The sequence below is a fragment of the Hakea prostrata genome, chromosome 9 (assembly GCF_041222555.1).
Source record: "Hakea prostrata isolate BN-2017 chromosome 9, UWA_Hpros_2, whole genome shotgun sequence".
Classification (NCBI taxonomy): Eukaryota; Viridiplantae; Streptophyta; class Magnoliopsida; order Proteales; family Proteaceae; genus Hakea; species Hakea prostrata.
Window position 1 is genome coordinate 19,700,690 of NC_142608.1, and position 12,345 is coordinate 19,713,034.

The 12,345-nt window shown below is 37.9% G+C and overlaps 1 protein-coding gene across 1 annotated transcript; it reads left to right on the top strand.

The window, feature by feature from the left end:
* Window positions 1-1,809: 1,809 nt before the first annotated feature.
* Window positions 1,810-9,742, top strand: HPY2 (RING/U-box superfamily protein). The gene is made up of 7 exons (XM_089168269.1): window positions 1,810-1,992; window positions 2,101-2,172; window positions 2,239-2,358; window positions 2,480-2,590; window positions 4,463-4,602; window positions 9,062-9,147; window positions 9,233-9,742. The coding sequence occupies exons 1-7, from the start codon at window positions 1,891-1,893 to the stop codon at window positions 9,376-9,378; spliced, it is 777 nt and encodes a 258-aa protein (XP_089024395.1). The 5' UTR covers window positions 1,810-1,890; the 3' UTR covers window positions 9,379-9,742.
* Window positions 9,743-12,345: the final 2,603 nt, after the last annotated feature.

Genomic DNA, 12,345 nt, shown 5'->3' on the forward strand with positions numbered 1-12,345 from the left:
AAATAATTTTATGAATTATGATTCCATAGATTTGAAATCTCCAGACTCATGAAACCAAACATGCCCTAAATCAATCTGAATCCTCCAATTTCAAGACTTGCCCTAATCTTAGTCATCCATTTAGAAAAGCTGAGAAACTTCACCTCCTGCGAAATCATTGTGATTTGCCATTAGATGCAATAAAAAATTACCTCTATAAGCGACTTCCCCTCTACAATGAAAATGGAAACGACTTAGATTAGGAGCTTTTAGGGTTTGAAGTCTTCGAACTAAACCAAATCTAACTGGATTAAGTTTCTCGCCAATTTGAGTTCCAACAATAGTAGGACTTATTTTTGTAAATTTAAAAACTTAAAATCCTTAAATATAAGTGATGCGTCCAAAATCTGCTCAGCCCTTAGATCTCCTTAGAATGACCTGCAAAATGAAAGCGTCAGATGTGGCCCGACCGCTGGGGTCGGGAGTCCACATCCGAAGGCTAAGTCAGTCGATGAACTTAATCACAAACGGCTCTGCTAGAAGCGCAGAGCTAAGGAATGAATAACTGGAATACGATTTAGATCATAAGCCTCTGAGTGTTTACGTCCAAATGTGTATATATGGATCTGGCTCCTCCTTACCTTGTAGGTAAGTGGTGTTTATATAGAATGTACCTTCGAATCTTCTTCGTTGGATGTATTTGAGCCTTCTTCGGATAGTTGTTGGATTCTAACAGTTAGATCTGTTGAGCGATAGACTTTTACTAGTTTGAACTAGTAGAGGACTCCTGAGATAACCTTACGGTTATCTGATGATTATCCCTTCAACAACGATAAGTGACAGCCGCCAAGTCGTGTCTGCCATCATTAGGGTAATTAACCTAATCCATAAGTCGGATTAGGGCGTGCCTGTGGCTGATTTAGTTTTCTTCCTCAGCAAGCTACCTCCAGGACCCGGCTCCCTTGGAAGCAAGTCGATTCCCTTTGTCTCGACCGGGGTCGAGGGTTGAACCAAGTATGAACCAGGTTCGATCATATTTTTTCCATATCATGAGCCCCCCACACCAAGCGTTCGGTCGATCCCGAGCACTTGGTTTTTAAATGAATTCTTTGTCAAGCGATAATCTTTGCATATCCCACTAAATGTCATATCACATTTAATGCGGTGGTCACTTTTTCCTCGAGCGTTGTGAGGGTAATGCCATGCGTCTTATTGCAGTCGAATGATCGTGGCTCACGTAACCCAAGCGACGGTTTCCGAACGCCTGTTTTGGATTCGTGAGTTCAAACTTTCAAACCGTCTCTAAATCTCGATCGTCGATGCTGAATCAATCTCGATCGTTCACGTCCTCGAACACTCGTGCGGGTGCTTAAAAGCGGTTCATTGTCTTCCATATCAATAAGTGACAAAATTATATTTACCAACACATTATAGGCAAAATGATCATTTTAGATCAAACTAATCGAAAAAATTAAGGATGTGTAACTTGCAATTTTACAAAAAATGTAAACTAGGCAATGTGCAATTTAGTCCACTTAAGTGGTAGTCACAAATTAGAGGCCTACTTAAGTGGGTGCCGCCAAAAATTCCTGTTTTTTGTTTTGTTTTTAATCTTCACATGTACCAGGATACCTTCAAAATCGAGATCAATTAATCAAATGATCACTCGAAATCGAACCATTAGATCGAACCGGTCCGCTTAACAACTTTTCGTGTGGTTCGTCCGCATGATGGGGTGATGCTTGGCAATTTGCTAATCCGACTTCTTTTCTTTTTCGATTTTCCCTCGTTTTTTAATTGTTTCCCTCGCATTTCAATTCTCCGCAGAGTAGGCTTGGTTCCAAACTCATTCATTGCTTCGAAGTGACCTGTGAAGATCTGCTTTCCAAAAACCACACACAAAGATTCCTTATGGCTTCTACTTCTGCTTCGGATTCTCGTAGCGATGGCGGTGCTAGGAGGATGAGAAATGCAGCTATGCTATTGAAGGATGAAAATCAGTCTCTCATCGTGGTAATTTCTCTGTGTTCACACCTCTGTGGCTTTTGAATTTCACATCAACCCTAACCCTAAAATACTGCACCTTTTACATCTTCATTGAACACCAACTGTTTGGTCCAGGAAATCCGAAAAGCTTTGGCCGTCATTAAGGGAATCGCAGTGGACTCGGAGAAGAGTAACCAGCCTGAAAAGGTAGATGGAACGACCAAAAGAAATTGGGGAAAAGGAAAACCCTGAACTTTTTCTCCGTTGTTGCAGGTGAAAGAGCTTGACAAAGCCTTTCTGGAGCTGTTGGTGAAGTCTGAAGAATGCGCACACTTTTCGTCGGCAATTCAAACTGTTGCTGACAATTATCAAGGATGTCCACCTGGAGAAGAGGTGCTTCTCTGTTTTCCTTTTTGTATTGAGTTTGGACTTTGTGATGTTTTCTTCATCTTTCTAACCCTACCCCCAATTCCGAGAGTCACTAAAGTTCCCGTTTTCTTCATGCACATTTCAGTTAACAGATTTTAAGAATTTGCTAGATGATGAGGTCAAGAAGATCAAGGTTAATTCGTCTTCAGTACCGCAGAACCATATTTTGTATAGGCAGTTCAAGGAAGCCATCTGGGTATGCTTTTTGTTTCCTTTCACTTGAGCTATAATATATTTGTTTATTTTTGACATGTTTTATAATTGGGGATCTTGAGAATCAGATGAATCAATGCTGCTTGCTTCTCATGTCATTTTTCTCTGTTACCTGCAATTTGTGGAGCTAAATATGTTGGGCCATTATTTTTCCGTATAAATTCATTCTTTAAGAACCCCTTATGTCATTGGTAGTGAGTTTGAGGACTAATACACAGATCAGTCAGGAGATGTCATTGACTTGACATGTTTCATGTTTAGTGAATTGGGATTCCCACTGGGGTTCCACCTAAAACACAGTCTTAGAAGAAGACTCACAATAATCATAAGGGTGCTCTTCTCCTTTCGATATTGTGTTTGGTTCTACAGCAATGACAACTACAACAAGCCTTGTCCCAACTAAATGAGGCTTTCTTGTTGTCAATTATATTTCTTGTGGAACTTTGGAGTGAATTAGTATGTAATGTGTATGATTTGAATGACAATATCAGGAAGAATCTGATAGTGGAAACTAAAACAACAATTCATTGTGTGGCCCTAGATATCTTGTTGGCATCATCTTGAAAGTCTTCCATCACCAATAATGAAGGGGTAAAGGTTATGTATCCACAAGGGTAAGAAGTGGCTTTTGACTTGTGGCATGCAGAATGATATATCTATTAGATATTCCCTGGTCCATGAGGCTTAAGACGGATGAAGCCTTTTACTGAAAACCTTGGCAAAGAGAATGGGATATTCAAATTTAATGGTACTTGCAATTTAAAATGGAATACCAAGAAAAAGGGGGTGCTTGTAAGTACATCTCAATTTGCATCTATAACTAATGTTTGTCATCTCTGTGTGACTTAGAGTTTAAATTCTTAAACTTATACAAACATTACTAACCTTATGGTTGTGTGAAGAAAGGTTTTTCATAGACCAATAACTTGTGAGGCTTTGTTCTTTTAGTCCCTGCTTGTTTTTTGTTTGTTTTGGATGAATAAATAAATTCATTACCAAAGAAGAGAATAGGCTGGAGGGAGACAATACAAGAGCATAAGGGAAAAGCCCAAACAAAAGCAAGACAAGGAGCTCAAGGTTGCTGTGTGATGACACATCCTCTTGGATGTCTGGGACGCCACCCCGCACATGGTGACTATCAGCTTAGCAATTATCTGAAATTTATTTTTGAATTTTAGTTTCTATTTAGTTATTTTACTCTTGCATTTCCTTAGATACATTAGATTATCCTTATATACATTTTGAACTATTGCAGTATTGCAAAGCTTTCATTTTGCAGTAGACAGACAGATTTGGTAGCCTACGAATTTAACTGATAAGAATCAGGAAGGTATGTGTGGAGCACTAAGAACTAACTCAATTAGGGAGCTGCTTTGACCAAGAATCCAGCAAGAAATCTGGCAGAAATCTGAGTTTTCAGGTGACAACCAGAAGAGGCAAAAGGGGTGAAACTTTGGTTGTGTTCTACTGATTTTGTTAACTCAAGTTAGACAAAGGCCATTTATATGACTTGGTCGAACTGAAATCTTGGTTTGAGATCTCAACTTGACGAGATCTCAATTCTAGTTATATGACTTTTCCTGTATCCTGTCTCGACATGCTCCTCTGGAAAAGCGAAATGGCGTACGATTTCTTGAATTATGCTAAAATCTGATTGATTTGATATCTTGAGAAGCATTTCATCTCAGTTTGCTTTGTTTTAATATGTTTGTCCTTTCTTGGTTCAATATGCTGTTTCAATTCTATAGACAACTTATAATAGTACCTTTACTTAATAGTTTGTTGGTTCCTTTTCCCCATGAAAGTTAGAGACACTTCTTCTAAATGCTGGCTATTGTGATTGCTTCTCCAATAGAATGTCCATCATGCTGGGGAACCAATGCCAGGTGAAGAAGAGGAGGACATCGTGATGACTAGTACAGAGAGCAACATTTTGAATGTCACATGTCCCTTGAGTGGAAAGCCTGTTACAGAGCTGGCAGAACCTGTGCGCAGGTATCATATTTATTCCCTCCGAAGTGTGTGTTTGTGTGTTCTATTTTCTTAAATATAAAAAGGTGAACGGCTCCTAAGTGCCAAATATCAGATTGATACGCTGTTATAGATTTTAATGCACATGCATGTACCAGATCTCGTATGAATTGCCTTTGCTGCAATTGTCGTTGTAAAAGAGAGACACAGAAATTTGAGGTCGTATGTTTTCTTACATTATGCCAAATGGAGTGCTTATGAGCCAGTGTTGAGGAATGCTCTCATAGCTGAAGTGATTGTCTCCCTCTACATGTAAAACTTTTTCTCTCTCCTTTTTCCGACAAAGTTGACTAGCGACGTAAAAGAAACATAGTGCTTGCGAGCATGAATCTTGCACATGGAAACTTATAAGAGGTCCTTGGCAAAAGGTACAGCTTTGGTATGTTGGTTGGGTAAGGAGATTAAGCTTATCTGACCATAAACCTGCTTTGTTCAGGTCTGGTTCATTTTAGAATATTATTACATTAAAGAGTCTAGATGAGTATTGTCTCCCTGATTTTGAAGTTCTTTTGTATGAAAAACTGTCAGTGACAGTGAAGAAGACATATTCCTTATTTATACCTACACCCATGCACATTATACCTTATAAATGTTTACAAGCATCTGATGGTTGTGTGAAGCCCAATGAGGCTTCATCCAAAGCTTCAGAGAATGTCACTTTTTCAATTTGGTATAAGCTGCACCACTGCCTCAAAAGCATTGCATGCTCACCAATAGCATGTGGACAGTGATATAGTCTTGGACAGGAAAAAGATCAATTAGGAGCCGATTACCCAGGATCTTTAACGAACAGCCAAGTTCAAATGGGTCAAAATTAGGGTTTCAGTGGGTAATTGTAATGGTTGAAATGGTTAAATGGACATGTTAAGATTTTGAAAATTCCTAATTCAATTTGGATTCTCCTAGGCAGATATGGTTGGGTGATACTGAGTTTTTTTATTTAATCTTTTAATTTTTTAATTTAATTTAATTTAATTTAATTTAATTTAATTTAATTTAATTTTTTTTTTGGGAGGGGGGGGGGGGATTTGGTATTGGGATGATACAGGGATGGGTTAAACTTATAGGGGAAGAAACCTTTGTTCAATTGTGGAAACTTGAATAAAGATCAAATCTGGATCTGGTTTTCAACTGAAATCTTGGAGTAGATCTTCAAGAGGTTGAAAGAAAGCTTTAATTGAGCCTCCTGGGCATTTCTCGCCAGGAGTTAATTGGTCCCAAACCAATTCTACAATTTGAATGAACCTTCTAGCACTCTTCCACCCAAAGAGTCTTTGGTCCCACACTAATTCCACAATTTGAGTAAAACTTCTGGCACTCTTCCACCATAAAGAGTCAATTGTTGCCATACCAATCCCATCGGAGTTCAGAGCACGCACTAAATGGGGCTCTCACATGGAGGAAGAAGGCAGTAGCAGTTTGCGCGAGCAATTTCTTTAATCAAATTTGTGTTTAATGCTTAACCCTGTATATAAAAGGCTAAAAGATAAGACTCTTATACTAAAAGGGAAAGGCTTAGACAATCCTTAAAGTATTAGGTAATGTAAGTGGGCTAAGAAATAATAAAGCAAGTAGAGTCAAAACATGACTCTGAGTAAACTAATAAAATAAATTCATGTTTCTACTTAACTGTATATTAGATCTATTAAATCAATTACAAAGTAAACCCTTGGAATCAAAGGCCAAGACATATATGACCCAACCATAATGAGTATCATCTTTCATTTTGTTTTTACTGACAAAAAATGATTTAGTAAGTGTAAAGTATAATTTATGTACCTTATTTTTGTTTATGCTTGATCAAAATAATAGAAAAACTATAATGGGGACAAAACCTTATAATGTTATGGTCTAAAACTATTTTTGGTTACTTACATGAGAACCTCAATGGGCATTTTCTCATAAGTCCAGGTCAAAATATAACAAAGATAATAGGATGAAGGAGGGTTCTCTGTTAAGGGAGGGAAATGCTATAAAAATTCTGTCACCATGTTGCCAATTGCTCCAATTACCTTCAGACTAGAACTTTTAAGGTGAATTGCGGAACCTTCATGATGAAACCATGGATCTTGGGTTAGGGGTAAATCTGTAATTTCCCTAGAATGTGGCTACCCAGGAATTTCCAGCAATAGGTAGAGGGGTTTTCTAGGGTTTCCTCAGCAATCCAAGCTTACTGAATATGAAACTCAGATCTGAATTCTTTGAAGATTGAAGTTCAGATTTGAATCTTGGATTCAAACTCCGAATTAGGGTTTAGAGAGGTTTCAGCCATTGTGGTTTTGGACTCTGTCTATGCTGGTTCTGTGATTCAGAAGTACGGCTCAGGGTTTCAGAAGGGTCAAAGGGGTGGAGTTTCTAAAAATTCTGCAGAATTCCGAGTTTGAAGAAGACCTGCAGAAATTTTCAGATTAGGGAAAAATAGGTTGAATGGTGCAAATAACTTGGAGTTTGTCTTATAGGGTTTGGTGGAATTATAGGAGAGGAGGAAAGGGGCTAGGGAGGTGGATTTAACCAAGGAAGGGTGCTGCTGGAATTGCAGAAACAGGGGAGAAAGGAGGAGACCTACGACTACTAGGCAATGGGCTAGGTAGCTGAAACAGAAGGAAAAGGGGGAGAGGGTATTTGCGACAGGGTTGGGGGTGTTTCTAGGGATAGCCAAGAGGGGAGGGGTTGGGAAATGCTATGGTGGAAGGGGAGGGTCCTCTTCGGCTTGCAAAAGGCAGGGGAGGGGGTAGGAAGGCTTGTAGACAGAAGAAGGGGACCGTACTTGGGAAGTGGGAATGCTTGAAGATCTCTTGAGAGCTGTTGAATTGAAGAAAACAGAAGAACTTCGAAGCTTTTTCAGCCACCAGGGCCTTCCCACACAGGAACCTCAAACACTCAATTCATTAACTTATCTAAGACTCAAATTTACAATGCAGAAAGAGGCTATTTATAGCCCAAAATTAAAGACTATGATGCAAAGTGGGATCTCCCTAATTGATGAGATCCAATTATATCTCAGACTGAGCTCTTATCACATACCCTTAAAATGAATAAAATTACTATGAAATTACAACCCTTATATTGGAATCTCACTAATACACTTCAAGTTATTTATTTAAGCACATGCTAATTAGATAACTTAAGACTAAGCAACCAACTATAAGTCAAATTGGGACTCTCAAGCAAACCAAACCTGACTCAATCTAACAAATTGGACTCAAATGATATTCTGGAATATTATAATAATAAATTCAGAAATAAAATAATAGAAGATAAGGGCACTAATGCCCAAAATACCCCTGATAGATGGTTCGGCCAGCCTATGGAGGCTTCTTGGATCCATCCTAGGGGCCCCGCTTAGGGTTTCAGACATGGGGGTCCCTGTGTTCACATCACTTCATCTTGCTAGAAAGGAAAATCAGGTTCCTTGTATTTATTTTGACCATATATGGGAGCTTCTTTGCTTTTCTAGTGTTTCCAATGTGTCAATAAAATTACTATTCAAATAAAGTATAACAAACCTATTTCTTAGTAGGTAATCTATAATTCCTATTTGTTACCAAACAGTCTTTATGCTTATATCAAAAATCACTTTAATTATTTTTTTTTCATAAGCGGACCAAAATTAAAAATATGATACCAGAAAGAGCTTTGATCTATATCAGACAGCACCCCAGCTGGCACTCAGAAACTAGGTGCAGCTGAACTAGAAATGTTGTTGAATGTGTCATTGAATATTTTATGTTCCTGTTTCAGAGTGCAATTGCTCTCCTTAACCCTATTTATCGGAAAGTGAAAGCTTAGGTATTTATTTTGAGAGACACATGGCATTGATGCTATGCTATGGTCCTAACATAGATGCAGAAGCTATATATGCACAAATCCAGATGGCTCTAAACTTGGGTCCTCTTGGTGGTGTTTCTCTTCAAATATAGGGCTTACGCCTCAAGTGGGAACATATTTGTCAAGTCATTCAACCTCTTCTGTGTCATGCTCTTTATTAAACATGCAACTTTGCCATATGTACTCTTCCTATCCCAAATGGTGATTATCTTCCAATTTATTCTTCATTATACCCACCAGAAACTTTTGTATGTGTGAATTGTGGAAAGATCTGTATATATCTTTAGAATTTCAACTTGTCAACAATGAATCTCAAGTCTTTCAAAGAGGGAAGGGAGTCTGGATATTATCATTAGTAGTATTGGAGTGCATTTTAATCACCCATATAACCAAAACGTATGCACGTTCAGGTCACAGTTGTGTATGACCACACTACAGGGTTTCTTGGTTCTTGAGAAATCTTGTTTATAGAACTTATGAATGGCATAACAACTTATCTTTTGTATATATATTGCATATGGTTGTAATATATTGCATTTGTATAGGCATGATATTTCTTGTGGATACTTGTTTAAACACCTGTCTGTGTGTGCAGTATGGACTGTAAACATGTTTATGAAAAGAAAATAGTGGAGCACTACATGAAATCAAAGGGTGCACAACCTCAATGCCCTGTGGCAGGTATTTGGGTTTGCTATCCTACTTTGAGACCAGGTTATTATGCTCCTAGTGGGAATTGACCTACTTTTCTGATATCTGCATTCAGGTTGCCCCAGGATACTACAGGCAGGGAGAGTATCATGTGATCCCTTGTTGCCTGTTGAAATTGATGAACTGCGTTCAATGAGCAAGGAAAATGCACAGCCAGACATGGTAGAAGATTTTACTGAACCATCATCGCGGCAGCAATAGTAATCTATGATGGCTATGAGTTCTATTGCATTTCACTGGCATAATTGTCGTTCTGAATTGGAGAATACATAGTTAATGTAAATACAGCCCTTGTTCATTCCGTCTCTTTCCCTACTTTCTTGACAGTGAGGATAGCATAGTTTATATATAGTTAACTGTCTTATAATTTGTAATCTGCTTGTTTTGGACTAATATAACTGATCAATACTTCTACTTTCTAGATACTGTCTATGCAAGAAGGTAATGAATGATATCATTTTTTTTTAAACTTCTTTTGGATTAAATGATGATAATAGTAGTAATTCTCAAGAAGAGTTAAAATCAAAAAAATGTTGCAGTAATATAACAAGAATGCACCTTGTTTCTGTGGAAGTACATGGTTGAGCAGGTGTTAAATAGTGAGTGGAACTGCAGCATCAACTACACAAATCCAGCTTCACAGTTTCACTTAACTAAAGTCTCAACTTCTGTTTTCTGTATAATTTTATGTAATTTCACATTGAAGTGCCATGTGAAAAAACACTTTTTTACGTCTTTGATATCAATACCTGTATCCGTGTCCTTGTTAACTCTGTTCTATATCCAAATCAAATTTGACATGCATTTTGATGATTGGTTTGGAAATCCAGTTTAGAAGCTGCTATTGTGGTTCTCGCAATGGTTCTTTTCAGGTAGTCTATGATTTGGAGCTCCAATTTATTTGTAACATCCTAGAGTATGAGAGAACTTTAATGTCTCAAATTTGCTGTCGTAATCACCTTTCCTTGTGTATCTTCCAACTTATTAATGCTTGTTCTCCTTTGGATTGTTAGTGTAACTCTTCCTTAACAATGTAGGCATTAGTGGAAGAAAACATGAGTAATATTATTGTAAAATTTAAGTTTTGCCTTAAAGCCCAACTCTCTGATTCTCCACACTTGTATCCAAGGGAATTGCATGTACATCTTTCATAGCTTGATCAGGATGACAAATCAGTCAAGAATTTGTTTGCTGACATACAAGCCATGCATCGGCTCTGTTGATCTTAAGAATGTAAGTGGCTGAACAAAACCATCTTATGTAGAGAATATTGTAATTGTAACTACTTATTTTCTATTTTCTTTTAAATTTTCAGTTATGTACCAGGAACTGGTGGGATCAAGAATTTAATAGGAGTTGGTGTTGGAGATGGACTAATCTCAGACCTGAATTAATTTCTTCTAATGCTGAGCTGATGTTTGCCATCCCCCTCCTCATTTTGAAGCTCTTTCCTAGAGGTCTAAAGATCTCTTCATAGTTTCCCCACGTGAAGATTTAGTTCTTTACAGTCTGTTCAGCTACCCTTGGGGCAGAGGAGCTCAACTGCAGGAACAATATGGTGCCACAGCATACCCTCTTCAATGATTTCTGGGTTAGGGGAGTTCGTTGCTGCAATTGGGAAAGCTCCATTTTCTACTGAGTGATGTCTGTGTTATTCCATAGTCATTAGGTCTTTCAAAGGGTTGGTAAAAGAGATCTCTCTGTAATTACCTCTCCTGATGAGTTTCTCCTGTGTAGCCTCTTCAGTGATTTTAGGGGCAGAAGAGGTTTCAACTGCATGAGCTATGTGGTGTTGTTGCATTTATCTTCAGTGGTTTCTGTGCTAGAACAGGTGTCCATGACAATTTCAGTAGCGATGCAGTCTTATTTTTTTTTGGGTAAGACGATGTACTCTTATCTCCTGATGGAAAAAAGATAACCCAAACTCATACTGTCGCAGTCAACTGGGTCAACCATGGGATCCAAATGAATCTCCCAACTTACAAAATCAGATAAACCCAAGTCCACATGAAGAATGCCAGCTGAAAAGAGTTCTGCAATGATGCAAAACAGAGTGCTATTCAGGATTTAATAATGCATGGACAACCACCATGAAACTCATGGATAATCTTGATAGCTTTTTCAGGATCTGCTCATTAAAAAAAATATCCATCCAGCTCTTTTTGAAGCCTCAGTGGAGCAGAAATTCAAATGGAATTTGCTCATTTGAAACTGGAAGGATCTCAGATTTACATCATTAGGTTCTATACTCTGAGCAAGGATACTCAAGTCTGCAGAAGAAAGAAAGTAAAGAAGCAAATGAAGAAAAATAAAACATCATCTCGAATTGATATCTTCACTGTTTACCAATTGGGATCCAGATTATAGCAGTAGAGAGGAATGAAAGCAGCCACAAATAGTCATAGAGACCTGCAGATGAGTTCCTGGAGATTCCAAACTCAATCCTTTACTATTTTAAATTCGGTCAGTCCAAGGTATTTGGTCTAGATCCAGATTCTGGATTTGGTTCTTGCTTATTATTGACATCTTTACCCTGACCCACTCCTCAGGTGAATTCGTGCCATCAGGGTTAAATTTGCACTCCGTTAGATGAAACCAATCTTTGTAAAACCTTTGACCTTGACTTTGATCATGAACATAAAATAGTAAAATAAAAAAAATAAAAATCTTAATTCATATTATTATTTAATATATAGTAAAAAAATCCGAAGAACAAAGAATTTTCAAGCGCCCAGACCGGGCCAAAATTGGTTTGAGCCTTTGAGGTTGGTTATACACGAAAGCCAGCGTTCAAATCAGGTTTTAATGACTGCCATATGCGTAATGCATGATTCTTGTTCGCATATAAATAATCTATCTAGATTAGAAAAACATGACCATCTCTTCTTTCTGTTTCATGTTGATGAAATGGTCACCCAATAAGTAACAGGGGTCTTTTTTGTCAAAGTAGAATTTCAAAATTCTCCTACTATGGGAGAAATTTTATTTTCCTTTTTTTTTGACTAAAAAAATTAAACAGAGAACGGACGTTTCGTTTTCCAAAGGCCGAGAAACAGAGAATGTTTACTTTGACATTTTGACTTACCCAACAACTGCAGTTTGAATGCCTGTAGCTCGTCAAATTTCTGTCTTCTATTTAAGCTCAGCCTCTGTGTCTGTTTTTCACTC